The 14,869-nt window shown below is 43.1% G+C and overlaps 1 protein-coding gene across 6 annotated transcripts in view; it reads right to left on the bottom strand.

Moving 5' to 3' along the window:
• Positions 1 to 14,869, bottom strand: part of sdk1a (sidekick cell adhesion molecule 1a) — a 181,967-nt gene that overhangs the window by 26,576 nt on the left and 140,522 nt on the right. For all 6 annotated transcript variants that reach the window (XM_035528817.2, XM_081699294.1, XM_081699295.1 and 3 more), the window contains 11 exons: positions 13,889 to 14,004; positions 13,513 to 13,708; positions 12,857 to 12,955; positions 11,235 to 11,426; positions 9,974 to 10,095; positions 8,654 to 8,763; positions 8,138 to 8,288; positions 6,744 to 6,981; positions 5,681 to 5,796; positions 4,392 to 4,581; positions 1,046 to 1,144 (listed from right to left, as the gene is read on the bottom strand). In XM_035528817.2, the coding sequence (XP_035384710.1) occupies positions 1,046 to 1,144; positions 4,392 to 4,581; positions 5,681 to 5,796; positions 6,744 to 6,981; positions 8,138 to 8,288; positions 8,654 to 8,763; positions 9,974 to 10,095; positions 11,235 to 11,426; positions 12,857 to 12,955; positions 13,513 to 13,708; positions 13,889 to 14,004 (1,629 nt within the window). The remainder of the gene's footprint in view (positions 1 to 1,045; positions 1,145 to 4,391; positions 4,582 to 5,680; positions 5,797 to 6,743; positions 6,982 to 8,137; positions 8,289 to 8,653; positions 8,764 to 9,973; positions 10,096 to 11,234; positions 11,427 to 12,856; positions 12,956 to 13,512; positions 13,709 to 13,888; positions 14,005 to 14,869) is intronic.

Below are 14,869 nucleotides of genomic sequence, written 5' to 3'. Positions count from 1 at the left end.
AACCAGGCAAATCAGAAACTAAAAAGAATATAATGGAGTTTGCGTATGGCCAATCACATTTCTCCACCATGCTTGTGCAGGGCAACAAAGTTCAGTTCTTTTGCCTTGTCATTTCATGTAGCTTCAGGAGACATAAATCAGCTTTGTTACTGTTCAGAACATTTGTTCCATTAATCTACCTCAAATTTAGACAAAAATAAAACAACAGAAAGCCCCTTGTATAAAATCGTCTTTGTCATTCCCTGTTTGGATCATATATTCTTTACCTGGAGCAGTGCCGAGATCTGGCAGGAAGCTATTTTGAGCTTTATTCACTATGAGGTGTTAGTCAGCTTAATCTTGTTACAGTCCAGCTTTTTCCACTCCCTCCTCACCGGTACACATGTGGCTTTAGTCTCAGCTGCCATGCGAGGTCAGTTGCCTGAGTTACTACACAGGAGCAGTAAACACTGCGATCCAGACTAGATCCGAATGGAGATCAAAAACTAGAAGGTGAGGTTAGGAGTGTACAATATATCATGTGGTAGTCATTATCACAGTTTTGATACTGATATTGGAGAAGGCATAACACAGAAGTGAGAGCTCTAATAAATAACTTCTTTGTTGTGTGGGAACATCTTGACCAATTTCACACATTCCAGATGTGTTATGTGGGTGTTCTATGAATAGTGGTATTCACATTTTGATAACTGCAGGCCAGTCATTAACAATGTCACCTCAAGGATTTGCTGAGAAATATTTAATAATATAATACATATCACAAGCCGTATGATGTAGCAGTATCTTTGCAATATAGTAATATTTTGTCCACAATGTGCAGTCATGAGTAAGGCAGAAAGAGCTCAGGCATGAAATCATGCTATATGGGCAGATGGGTGGTGGAACAGCACCTCATTCTCACATGCAAATGAAAAGTTCCCTGACACTGGTGTTTCTCAGATCTGCCTGGGTGAGTGTGCTGAGGGGAGGAAATGACCACAGCACTTCCGTCACAGCAGTGTTTCCATTTCTACTATTAGTTCTTAGGGTTAGGGCTCCCTCTTACCTATGATAATGCCGTTGGCATCCACAGGTGATTGCCAGACCACTCGGACCTCTGTGAGTCGTACCTCTGGGAACACCAGTCTCACAGGGGGCCCTGGAACTGAAGGTAACATGCACAGTAGAGGAGATTAGAGCTTAAGGCCAAATGATTAAAAAAATCATACTAATTAGAATAAAAGAACCAGTGGCTTAGACAGGACTTAGACAGGAAACAGATGTCTAGACAGTATTGCCAGTCATCTGAGACTTCAGATAAATCTATAATAAGTAAACAATTTATCAGTAAAATCCAACACTCCTCCAGCAATACTTAATCTATTTTAGAAAGGGCAAATAATAAGAAAAAACCACGTAAAGACAGTCATTAAAAACCCTTGAAGTGCCAGACAACTCAAAGGAGAAGACAATACAGCTTTCAAACCACTGTGCTGCAACCAATCCACCTTTACCCACTATGAGAAGATAAATGAGTCTTTTGTTCTTTTTCTCATATGGAGTTTTTAATCCCTGTTTGTGCTTGTATGAAGACAGAGCTACAATATGCTCACATGAAGAAGCCAGTTAAACTGCAGGGATTCAGCACGATCGATGCAGGGTGAAGGGTTAAACATGGAAACTCAGGAGATGAAAAAGAAACAGAAATGGACAGAAAGATGGATGTGGTGTTGCTAACTCTGCTTGATATTCCAAGGCTAATACTAGGGATGATCTAGCAGAATACAATTCTGGGCAGGTTTTAGAAAGTGCAGTGCCTGAGAGTGGGGAGTGGGGATAGTCCATGGCACGAGGGGCTGATGTGTCCTAGCTTGAAGGGCGTCGAGTTGCTGAGCCTATCAAAGGGACTCTGTTAGAAGGCTATTGATTAAGGGGAATGTTTCCTTCCCCTGCTGGTCTGTCTCACTTCTAAACATGTGCACACTCCCCTGGTTCCCAGGTGCTCCCTGACAGGCCTATACATCCACAAACAGGACACTGCCGTGAGGTCGCTAACATGAAGAGAATCCAATAACATGGCAGTGAGGCCTGCACAAACACAGCAGGGCAGTCTTACGGCCCCCCCGGGCTAACGCCGACTTTGCCATCGCCGTGGTCCCGCTTGCCCTCTTTGACACCAACCCAACAGTAGATCAAATCCTATCAAAACCCAAAGCTGCTTCTCAGCTATTTGGTTACGTCTCCCTGGATTTGCCCAGCTGTAATGGTTGGTTACACAGACTCTCTATTTCATTTGCTTGCGGTTATGGAACTTACAAATCTAACACATCTGACACGGATTTGATTTGTATTGCGTTTTTTTTTGCAGCGATGGTAAGAGGTGCCATAGGGACATATGTCCCCACATGGGAAGATTAGAAGTTGTAACCATATAGTGAGCTCTTCCCATGATGCCTCTGTTTTCTTGCCAATGTGTATTGCTTGCATTCATCATTCTGCTATCAGCTTAACTGCAGAGTAGTGGTAGCTTGAGAGAACAGACTTAGATGAATGTGGCTTTTACTGTTTTTTACCTGCAAATCACGAAACACAAACTTTCCTTTAATTAATCTGTAATTAGAAAATCGGCTATGTAATTATTTCATTAGGGATGCTGCTAATAAAATCACATTTTGGCCCTTCTTTAGATGCCACAAAACCATTAATGACCTCTTCCTGATCTGATCAACGCACCGAGAATGGATGAGTGTTGGGTTCCTCATCAAGTTTTGCTGATTCAGCCTGATGACCTAAAACCCAATTACAGGAAGTGGAGAGATCTCACCGCTTCACCCACAGTGCTCTGCTTAGTGTGGCAGTAATGCTTGGGCCTGCGTTTGCCTTGTTTTTTGCCTTCGTTTGACTTTTTCACCCTGTCAAAAGGCGAATGCAGATATAAATGCTGCCAAGGTTGAGCAATCGCACAGAGGGGAGAGCCCTTCTGCTTGTGGGCACTGGCATTTCAAGCGTGAAAGTGGAACCCTATCACCCTCCTACCCCACCCCCCACCCTGGAGGGCACTGCGTAAAAAGAAGGCCTGTTATCTCTCATTTAGAGAGTAGAACGGTTTCCCATCTCCCCCGGCTTTCTGAGTCCATTACTCTGACTTGATGGCAGGCTGGATTAAGAGGTGACCCCACATATACATCACAGCAGTGACCTGCTTAAAAGGTTCTCAGGAGCAGGCTCCTACTGCTCTTCCTGGACCCTGCAGGCGCTGGCACAGGGAATGCTCTCAGCTATCGGCATTAAACAGGAGATTTGGGGAGGAGTTCATTGAGACTAAAGCATTCCCCCCTCCCAAAGAAGCACATCTAAACTGATATATAATGTAATGTTAGCAGATGGTATATTATAGAGTGCTCCACATTCCCAAGTATATTATGTGCTTGATTTGATATTAAGGAATTTGGTGTTCTTTTAATGAGAGATAAATTAGACAATTGGTTTAGGAATTGTGTTCAGTTACAAGGAGCCTAACAGACCTTTCAGTGCATCTGTTACTTCCTAGGGTAAGAAGGGCAACCATGACAATGCGTTTCTTTGTGCTCCATCTGAAACACAGGCCCCTGGCCAACCACTCCCAGAGTCCCCAGTGCATGTGTGGGTCTGCTGTGAGTTTGTTTCTGCAGTGATCTGTTTGCTACATTTTGTGAGGGTGAATGACCATTATTTGTAACAGATGGCAAAACAGTGGACCTCCCTTGGAAGCTTTCACTGCTTCGATTTATGCTGGTACTTCAGTTCGCTTCATATTCCAGTTCATAACATAAACATTCAGTCCATAACGTAAACATTCGGTTCATAACATAAACATTCAGAGGGTAAAACCAATAGTGCTTGTTGCACCATTGATTTTTGTAATTTACCAAGACAGAAAATCCAAATCTAGCCATAAAAATCCATTTCAGAGCTATTTTGAGGATCAGATAGCTGTAAGAAGCAGTGGATGAAGGCAGAAAAATGCAGAGAAATGCAGAATGAAAAACATGGCCTCATGGACCTGAAGAAAGAAATGACTCACTGTTTCAGCATGTGCACATACTACGTGTCTAAAACATAGCAGCTCACAGCTGACTATAGTGCTACGTGAGACAAGGAATTTTTGATTCTCTTTTTCACTCTGTTAAAGACAGGGCTGTATCAGCCTGTCCGCTTCCAACACAAGACAGCCATTATTTATGACATCTCATAAAAAGTGACAGTGCTTGGTCAAGGAGCATGCATGTAAACGTCTTAGTCAATGAGTCATACCGCCCAGCTCCCGCTCCGGTAATCAAAAACATGTCATGGCTGCTTTTAATCTCCACAGCAATATTGAACAGCAACCCCCACCAAAAGTGAACTTCCTGAGACAGTGTTTAGTAGAATACCATCATCCTTGGTCCTCTCCAACACAGGAGGGCTGCTGAGCTGGCCATCTCCGATCCGCGTGAACGCCAGCACCTGGATCTCGTACAGCACATATTTCCGCAGGTTCCTCAACAGGGTTGACTGCGTCAGGTTGCCCTTCACCACCTGCACTTGTGGCTCAGTGTTGGAGTCCTGCTCTCGGTACAGAATCTGCACAATACGCATGGATCAAGGACAGTTGTTTAAACTGAGGCTGTGATTTGAACTGGGTGTTGATACAATTCTCAATACCACGTGTGTGTGTGGGGGTGGGGTGGGGGGTGGGGGGTATCTTTTCCTCAGGTTGGCAATATGGTAGAGCTGGATAGGGTTTATATCTCAGAGACCTTTTCTCTCAACTGGGTGCCTGCTTTTAATCACTGTTGACTTTAGACTGGAGGAACTGCTCTGAACATATGGGTTCACAGCTCCTCATCCCACCACAAATATTTGCTCTGCCATAAGTGCTAGACTTTCAATTAATGCATTTACCACCAAATTCATTGCCAGAAGATAGACAGTGGTACACTGGATATTAATACTTAATGTGAAAAAGTAGAAGAATCTATCTTGGTTAATCTATCTTGGGAAAGAGAATGGTTATTATGATCAAATTGTATCATAATATAAAGTGCCATAAAGGTTATTTCAGATATGTTCTCTTATTTGATCCATGTTCTCCCATTATAAGTGATTGCTTTCATATTGCACACTCCCATTCTATTCTATCCCAATCCTGTTTGTAATATAGTTTTGGAAGGAAAATGGATGATTTAAGAACACCCAGATGTCAGACTCGTCAATAATGCTGCATGGACAAATACAGAATTAACACTCTAAGAAGCATATTTTAATATCTACTCTTATTTTAATGTCGACTGTTTATGATGTTATTGTTTTATTCTGTTTTGAAATCAAAATTTGAAGGAAACTTCCAGACAGCAAAATTAGATACCTCTGTCAGCTCGAATAGAGAAACATGTTTAAGATAAACCTGCAAGGGTTACAAACAGTAGAAACATGTTGTATTGCCATAAAAAAGCATGCCTTCTCCTCATAGGTGAAAAATATCTAGTCTTGCATGACATTTCATCATATGGATTGTGGTCCCTGGGCCTGGGTGAGTGTGATCATGCATAAAAGCAAAGCTTTTACCCTGTTAAGAAATTTATTCAGTAGTGCTAAGGACTTATCTGCCCAGCATTTTCTTGTTTTTGGAATATCCTTCCTAGCAAATTCTGTGGCCAGAGCAACAACTGCAGGTGACTACCTTATATCCGAGGATGTTCCCGTTTTGCTCAGAATCGGGGACGGGCCCCCAGGTGACGAGGATGTGTGTGGAGCTCATGGCCTCTGCTGTCACATTGTCTGGAGCTCCAGATGGCACTGAGGCAAATGCACAGGCAAAGCACACAGCAATCACACACTCTCATCTCTGTCCTGTTTCAGTTTCAGATGTTATGGTACTCGACTTGTAATTGGAAGATTGCTGGTTCAAGCCCCACCAAGTTGCCATTGTTGGGTCCCTGAGCAAGGCCCTTAACCCTCAATTGCTCAAGTTGTACTCAGTCATAATTGTAAGTCGCTTTGGATAAAAGCGTCAGCTAAATTCCATAAATGTAAACATGAATGTAAATGTGATACAAACAAATCAGCCTCTATCAGCATTGGGGGAGAGGTTGTAGCAAGAGGCTAGAGTAAACAGAATTAGTTTGGGTGTGTGTGTTGTGGGCAGTCACATTTGCACACTTGGTTAGGGACTGAAACACCTCCCACGTGCGTATGCGAGGGAGGAAGGATAAAAGATCAAGTTGGATGCTTTGGATATCAGCTCAGAAGTCATATGTTCAGAGCGCTCCTGGAATTAGCCAATCACATGCAATCAGAACACTGCTGAATTTAGTCAATCACATGAAATCAGTGCTGCTGGAATTAACCAATCACATGCAATCAGAGCACTGCTGGAATTAAGCAATCACATGGAATTGGCCAAGGAAACACAAGAGGCTGCTGTGGAGTATGTGGTAGGGTAAGCCATTGAGTGCATGAAAAGAACAACACTGAAACACCTGTTTACTCTGAGATATGTGATTAGCAAGAGAATGAAAATTTCCAGATGCTTGCTCTGGGCACCATTGGGAGAGGTATTTTTATTTAAAAAGTAATCTGCTCACAACACGCCCTGCTGAAATGAAGGGTTTTTATTTTGCTTGCTGAAATTGAAGCGAGGTGTGTGTGTGTGTGTGTGTGTGTGTGTGTGTGTGTGTGTGTGTGTGTGTGTGTGTGTGTGTGTGTGTGTGTGAGTGGCCAAGGGCATGGGACTGTGCCCTTACCAGACTCCCGTGTGCGCCCTCTCACAGGCTCACTCCATGGCCCAGGGCCGATGGAGTTAAAGGCCTGGATCTGGAGCAGGTACTCCGTCCACTCCTCCAGGCCCTCCAGGGTGATCTCTCTCTCCAGTCTGTCGCTCACCACCCGAGTGCTGACCTCGCCCTGCTGATCTGCCCGCCATACCCTCAACCTGTAGCCCACACTCTCTGGGTTCCCATTGTACTCAGTCTCTGGCAGTGGCTGCCAGGAATATACATAGAGTGTGTGTGCATGTGTGTGTGTGTGTGTGTGTGTGTGTGTGTGAGAGAGAGAGAGAGAGAGAGAGAGAGAGAGAGAGAGAGAGAGAGAGCGAAAGCAAGAGAGAGTGAGACAGAGAGAGCTTACATGCTGAGACAGGTACATTGTGTCTGGTTTTGGCCAGTACTGCAATAGATAGCCCATTAAATCAACATGCTTCAATAACAGAATAACTCATGCTTGATTATACTCCATCATCTTAATGCACCTTGCGAATCTAACTCACCACTCTGATGAGGCTCCTAAAACATTACGGTACAGTGAAAGGGAGGCCAAAACATCAGCACTTGCTCACTTGAAATTTGGTTCCTAAAGAGCTTCAATTCAAGAAGCTCAATTTGGACACATGCTCTTACATCTCACCATGCGGTATTTCATGGGGAAATCAATAGATGTCCTAGAAGCAGCCTCAATTCAGTGGGGCACACTTAATACAGCATAATGACCACTTCTAGAAGAAGGATCAGAAAGAGGAGGCCTGGGCATACTTTCTTTTAATATAATTTTTTATATGGGTTGCTTTTTTGAAAGACACATGCTCATGCATTCAATGTCATCATATTTAGCTCAGTTCAATTCTCTCTTTCTCCAGACAGGGCTTTGTAATAATATATCACTTTGATGCTTTCCATGGCAACAAGCAGAGATACACAATGTCAGGGTAGTATGATCTACACCAGATAGTGTTTAACTGTCACAATATGAGTGGGCTCTAGCATTGATTTGTAGTGAAAATATATCTCCAAGGTTTTAACCCCTGAAAAAGAACAGAATAATAAAAGCGCATGTAAATGTCTCTGCTGGTCTTCCGTTAGTGGGTGGTGCCATGCTGTACCAGAGCCAAATTCTGCCAAGCTCCAAGTTGGTACCTTTTTTAGGATCTTTCCTAAAAAAAACAGCAGTCTAAAGATTAACTATCAAAAATCAAACTAATTAAGTAATCCTACTGACAGCGCCACACCCACTGACGGAGCCCTGTCCACTGGTGGAGCCCCGCGCACTGGTTGAGCTCCACTCATTGAGAGAACCCTGTCCACTGATGGAGCCCCACCCGATGAAAGCCCACAGAGGAGTGTGAGTGCAAATGTGATGCCCCTACCACCCAGCGCAGCCACACGCTGGTCTCGCTGGCCGTACGGACGCTCACACTACTGGGAGCTGCGTCAGGAGGGGCCTGCAGCGTCTGGATGAGTCGTGATGGCTCACTCGTCTTGCTGGAGCCAACCACATTGGCCTGCCGCATGCGGAACCTGCAATGAGTCAAGTGAACAAGCGTCAATGTCACCATGCCTGGTGCCACTCAAGAAAATGGGGCAGCCAGAGCATGACCCGGGTCTCAGGGCAAAAGTGGATAACGGGTCTGCCCATGCATGGTCTGCAGTCAAAATCCTAATCACTGCAATTACCATGAAAGCTGAATTTATCACTGACACCAACAAACAGGGGCACTACGGCTACATCCGTAATTCCTGACAGAGCCTGCAGTGTGGAGGGAAAAAAAGATGGAGGGAGTGTAGTTCATCACCAACTTGTCCAAAGCAGGAGTAAAACCACCACTTAGGGGCCAGATTGGTTGTGGGGTTGCTCACATCTCCTGTGAGGCATCTGTACTGACCTGTAGAAGGTAAAGGGTGTGAGGTTGGGCACCTCCAAGACCTGGGCTTCTGGATCATTATCCTTCTCATATAGCACCTTCCACTCCTCCTCTTCTCCTGTACTGCCCACCTGCATGGTAGGAGCACTTAAGACTTCATTCTGACCACCACAGGAAAAGCAATGGCACTGCACACTCACACTCAAAGTTGTTCAATACTTTATAAATGGTGCAGTTTGACTCATGCTGCATAGATCAAGGAGATCAATTATAGAGGAAAAGTCCTCATAGTTTAAAAAGCATTCAAAATGTATGGAAGAGGAAAAGAACAGTCCTGCAGGGATATACAGGGCTCTTTAAAGTGCTCCATACACAGCACAGCACCAGACCTAGCCCCTGATTCCAAAACCGATGTGTGGGCCAGATCTAAGCCAATCAAAGCATGGAGCACTCAGGGAGATTTACGATGACCAATGAGGTGTACTGGATGCGGTAAGCATTTATGCCAGTGTGATCGATGGGTGAAGCGTGGCACCTTATGCCGGTGACTGCTGCTGTATTTCATAGCTTATGTGTATGCGGCAGCTCCAGCTAGCCCCCCCCCCCCATCTCCCACCCCCCACCCAACCCCCCGCAAGTGACGGATTTCTGCAGCTGCAGATAGCCCTGCCTCAATCAACTTAGCAAATGTGGTGCTAGATGAAAGGCTGAGCTCCTCTCCGTGAGTTCGGGCCTGACGCTGGTCTAGAAGGTTAAGTCAATTACAAATTACAAGCCAGTGCTGTGATTCAATCTGTCATCACTTTTGAAGCAGTCACCAGCAGTACAAGTGAGTGGAACATTCACTTAGATATTTTCTGGTACAGAGGATGCTGTCAGAACTAATGGAAACTTCCAGAGTTGGGTCAAAATGCAAGTGAACGCATGCAGAGTGATGCATACATAAATTGAACTGGCTAAAGGATGCACAGAGAATTCACAAAGCCCTGTGATAATAGCTGGAAAAGCAGTTTAAAAAGCAGTGAAAGATTGGACAAAATGTGTTTCATGCTACTCATTTGTTATATTGAAAGTGCATATATGAAGTGGTGATATGATCTCAATCAAAGAAAGGTCAGTTAATTATCTCCTTAGAAGAAGTGAGAATTACTTTCTTTGTTCTGAAGGATGACATTTTGGTTTTCATTATTGTTAAACCTGTATTACATCATGGCATTACATAAGTATTTGAAAGTGCCTTTAGAGAACAGTGTTTGTGCAGTTTTAGATTCTGTTAATGCTAGTTGGAGTATCCCATTGAGAATGGGAAAAAGTATAGTGTAGGCATTTTCTACCACTTACTTGTCCCTCCACAATCCACTTAGAGATGGCTGTTTTCCCATCATCCCCTGCCCGAAACTTCAAAGTTGCCGATCGTGGGCTGATTTTTGAGATAACCAGATTTGAAGGAGGTCCAGGAAGCTCTGGATTTAGAAAATGGTAAAAGTGTAAACAGGTATCTTTCAGGTATCTTTTCACTGTAAACAGGTATCTTTGTACATAACATATGTTAGATAGGAGGAGTTGTTTGTGAGGTCTGACTTGCAACATTTAGCCACATTTAACTTCAAATAAAGTGAAAATCCAGGTTGTACTTAAAAACCCAATACACACTTTCCTTTTGAAATGCTTGATTAAAATTCTATATATTTTTTTCATTTTGAGAAACTTTGATGAAATTAAATCCAATAACAGACAATAGGCTTACATCTGTCTGAAATTCCCACTGATTTTTGTAGATGTCTGTTGCTGTTTCACAATGTGGCATTTATCAGCATGTGTTATGACTCCAGCATGACATTCAGCCACTTTAACATTTATCTCTTTTCTAGAATAAATTTAGCCTCTGAGCTAGTTTAATTGAATATATCTCCTTCCCAGCCATGTTAGATTTATGCCTGAGCATGCATGTGCAACAACTTGCCAGCTTGGAGTGGAAAAGGCCAGCTTAAAAGATCATTACTCATTTTCGTAACCACAAACTAAGGATGGTTATTTTTGGACCAAGCTATCGCTAGATCTGCAGCACATTCTCATGAACACATGGCTGCTTAGCATGTGGTAAGGGGAGTGTATGAATGAACCATGATTGTGCACACACTCCACGATTGCTCCTCTTGTGCATGTGTGGAGAGACTTGATATCCTGAGGGATGTGCGGTCTGATTGGTAGAACTGTGTCAATACAGCTAAATTGGTTGATTTTATACAGTAGCAAAATATGGTTAATTTAATTTGATATAAAAAATGTGTTTACTCAAACATCCAATTTCAGGAATGTTTTTATTTAATCTGCAACTAGCAGTGGAAAAGCCAATGATGATACTGATGAAGCTTCCAGAGTGAAAACAACAGAGGAAACATATTTGATATAGGTAACAAAATTGAGGGAACACATTTGAAGGGAGGGAACACAATGGAGGGAACACATTTGGAGTGTGATTTGAAATGATTTATAATAATTTAAACCATATACAGCGAGGAAAAGAATGGAGAGAAAAGATGTCTAGGTGGAATGTGAATGTTGAGCGAATGGGGCAGGTCCTGAGCAGAGGACGTCTCACCTGGAGGCACTCCAGAGGAAATTGTGGATGAAGTGATCATTCCTATGCCTGCTGCAGTTATGGCTGCCACTTCCAGGGTATAGGTGGTGAGGGAGGTGAGGCCAGTCACCTTGTACTCCAGCGTGGTATTGGGCATGGTTTGGGCCACCCGTGACTGGTTCTTCCCCTGTGCCTCCCAGGAAAGCAGGTAACCTGCAGAGAAGGCTGACAGTTGAGTGCAGCACCTGCACTTTTAATGGCTAGTCCCCTAATGGATGTCAGCTCATAGGGAATAAGCCTATTCTGGAATCCTCGCTCTGACCACTCCGGACTGTGACAGCCCTTCTCGTGGGTCCAGAGCAGAGGGGGTGATTTTTCAGAGACCACGGCTTGAAATAAACAATCTCTCATGCTCCTCGCCAGGTGATGTTGGGGGTGCCTAGAGGAATGAGTGTTCCAAACCTTTGGATCCTATCCCCAAATCTGAATCTAACTGGGACTAATAGCCAGCAGAGGTCCTGTGTAATTCGCTGTTTATTGGGAGTATTTTCCACCATAGTCAGCACTGTTTCCAATCACTGAATGTCCTCTTCTATTGAGACACTCATAAATCAAACTCTGCTCTGAAAGACCCTGCTCGAAAACAAGCATAGCCAACACTGAAAGGACACCGATGCTGGATGTACTGATATAGACAAGAGCCATTCGCCCTAATGCACTTCTAATCTCATCCGTCTCTGGGCCCCTAATCTACATTCAATGCCACTCCTTCACTGGGACTGTTTAATCTATGTCCAGTATCACTACGCTGCTCACACATTTGTCTTCATCTGTTTTGCCCACTATTGAGTCTTCATGGGAGGAACTCTTTTCTCTTGCTGGACTTACAACATCGCAGACAACTTTAAGACACTGCAGATATCCTTGTGGACCCCTTTCATTGTTTCCCACTTTTCTTAAACATAATTTGAATGTACTGACCCTACTTGGAACTGTAATAACTGTGACTCAAAATACTTAAGCACACATACGCATATAAATGCACACAGGAGTGTGCACATCTTCATACCATTTGTTCCAAAGCAGAGCTACAGGCAGCATGGATTGTTCATGGCAACTGAGCCACAAACAACATCGCCATAATGGCTTTAGAAATATATCCGGCAATGAAGCTTTAAGAACACCCAAATGCTTTGGTAATAAAAACAGAACCACCTCTGAAAACACTCACCTGCGGTCTAATTTAATGTTTATTTAGATAAATTTAAACAGAGATGGACAGATTTGATTTCATTTAAGAACAAAGAGAATTCCAATAAGCAATGAATCACTTTTACAGACAAATGTATTTTGCAGTTGCTAGGAAGGGGGAAAAAGAGTTTTGCCATGCAATGCAGGTTTTGAAAATGAAATACAGAAACATCACAGCAATCTAATTCCTAGACATATTGTACAATCTTACTAACATTTGAGATCATGACAAAACTTTACATATGATTTTTGATAGGAGGGATGAAAATAGATTCATTGAAGTGACTAAGGTTGGGATTTGAGAACATATTTCCCAGGAGCCCTGTACAGGAAGCGAAGCTCTTTGACATTAGATATCTGACATCAGAGTGAAATGAGAGGGATAAACTTGCCTGTGATGACTCCATTTTTCTCTACAGGCTCCTCCCAGCTAACTCGCAGAGATGTGTCAAGGATCTCAGTAAAGCTCAGACGCCCTACAGGGCCTGGAACTGTGGTGTACAAACACACAAAAACACACAAGTAAACACACACACACACACACAAACATTGGTAGGTGCCAGAGTTTATCCTGCCTAATGCTGCATTCCGTCATGTTGCAATGTGCTGCTGTGTCTCTATAGCAACAACTGTTGATGAGCTAATCAAATTACCCTCGCTTGTAGAATTACAAATGTATTTATGCATATTCTAAAATGTCGAAGCATGTTGATATTATAATTCTAGTACAATGTCTTTAATTAAAATCACTATTTGAAAGCTGTTGATGATTAGTATTTTACACAAAACAACAACACAGGGTCATTGAGGTCCTGTAAAACACAAGGACCAGCGTTAAAGTTGCTCACATCCCCTGTAACATGGCCTATTAATTAAATGCAAAACATTCAGAATATTATTCTTTAGGTAATTAATTACTATAACAAGTATCGAGTGGAATTACACAGTGGCTTGAAACTTTGTCATGTCAGAGGTCTTGTGGCTGTGGTTGTGGCAACCTTCCCCTTGAAGTAATGTTTCTGCTGAAGAACTGACTGTGATTACTCACTGTCCTCATGAGTTTGCACAAGCCTGGGTGCACTGCGTGGTCCGTTGCCTGGGGTGGTGAAGCACAGCACAGAGGTCAAGTACCAGGTGAACTTCTTCAGGCCACTGACGTAGGCCAGGTGACGGGTGCCATGGTAATCTGGGGTGATGGTCACCACTATGGTGTCCTCAGGAGAGTGCTCTGGCCATGCACTGAGCTGTGAGAGAGGAAAAGAGATGTCATTCACTCAGATAGAGGATAAAGCAACATTCTGGAGCTTGTGGGCTAATCTAAAGACTAAACGTTTAGTTTGCATCAGATCAATTTGGCATGCTTCTAAAGATGGAGTCTGGTTATACATCCAGTTCTACACTAGGATGGTAATCAGGTGGATTACCTTGTAACCTTGATTAATGCCATTGATGAACTGCTGAGGTGGTGGATTCCAAGTGAATTTGATGGTGGTTGAGTTGACGGCTATGGCCTCCACTCCCTGAGGGGGTGCTGTGGGAACTAATTCAAACAAACAAAACATTTTCATTTTTCATTGTTTTCTTCTTTTAGATTTGGGAATAATAAACAGTTTCCAGTGTGTCACAAGACTGATGTCAGGGAAGCTGGAGGCTATCATGCCTAGAGGTTAAATGCTACCTACAACTGTGGCTAGGCATAAGCTGGTGCTATATCCTAACACATTTGGAAATACATAGCCAAATACTAAATGTGAAAATTCTAATTCCAATTATAAATGTTCACATTCTAAATTCTAAATGTTCAACTTGACCACTTGACCATGTGGATGCCTACCAGCCTGATCAAGCATTTACGGTCACTTATTCACATGGGAGGGCAGAATATTGCCCGTAGTGAAAATACAGCCAACTGCAAGGTCCTCTCCTCCTGAACAGCATGTGGCACAGCTGGGGCACAAACTGGAACACTGGTACTAGTGCCCATCTTTGCGTGGCATATGGTGCTAGTTCAAAACAGTCGTAAATGCTGAGAGAATTCAATCATGTTTTATAAACCGTCTAAAGAGAAGTAAAATGTCCATGAATGCCACACATCTTTTCCTGACACGGGCATATACATGAACACGACTCATATCCCACACTGATGAAAGAACTCAAAATACCTACCTAGCTATCCATTTCACTGTGGCTCGTAGCACCACATTTTTTCTAAACCAGAACCATGACTTTTCAGCACTGAACTGATAATGGGTCTGAATGACCCATTTTCTTTTCATGTCTACAATCCTCCAGCATTCTAATAATTGGTTTCATGAAAATATGGTTGCAAAATCACTTTAAAAGATCCTTAAGCCCAGTTTTGTGGTCAATACAAGGGAAAAAAAACTCAATCTGAGAGTAAAAGC

The sequence above is a fragment of the Electrophorus electricus genome, chromosome 2, assembly GCF_041902795.1.
Source record: "Electrophorus electricus isolate QZ-2024a chromosome 2, ASM4190279v1, whole genome shotgun sequence".
In the NCBI taxonomy this organism is placed as follows: Eukaryota; Metazoa; Chordata; class Actinopteri; order Gymnotiformes; family Gymnotidae; genus Electrophorus; species Electrophorus electricus.
Note: the sequence above shows the minus strand (reverse complement) of the source record. Positions and strands in the feature narration are given on the sequence as shown.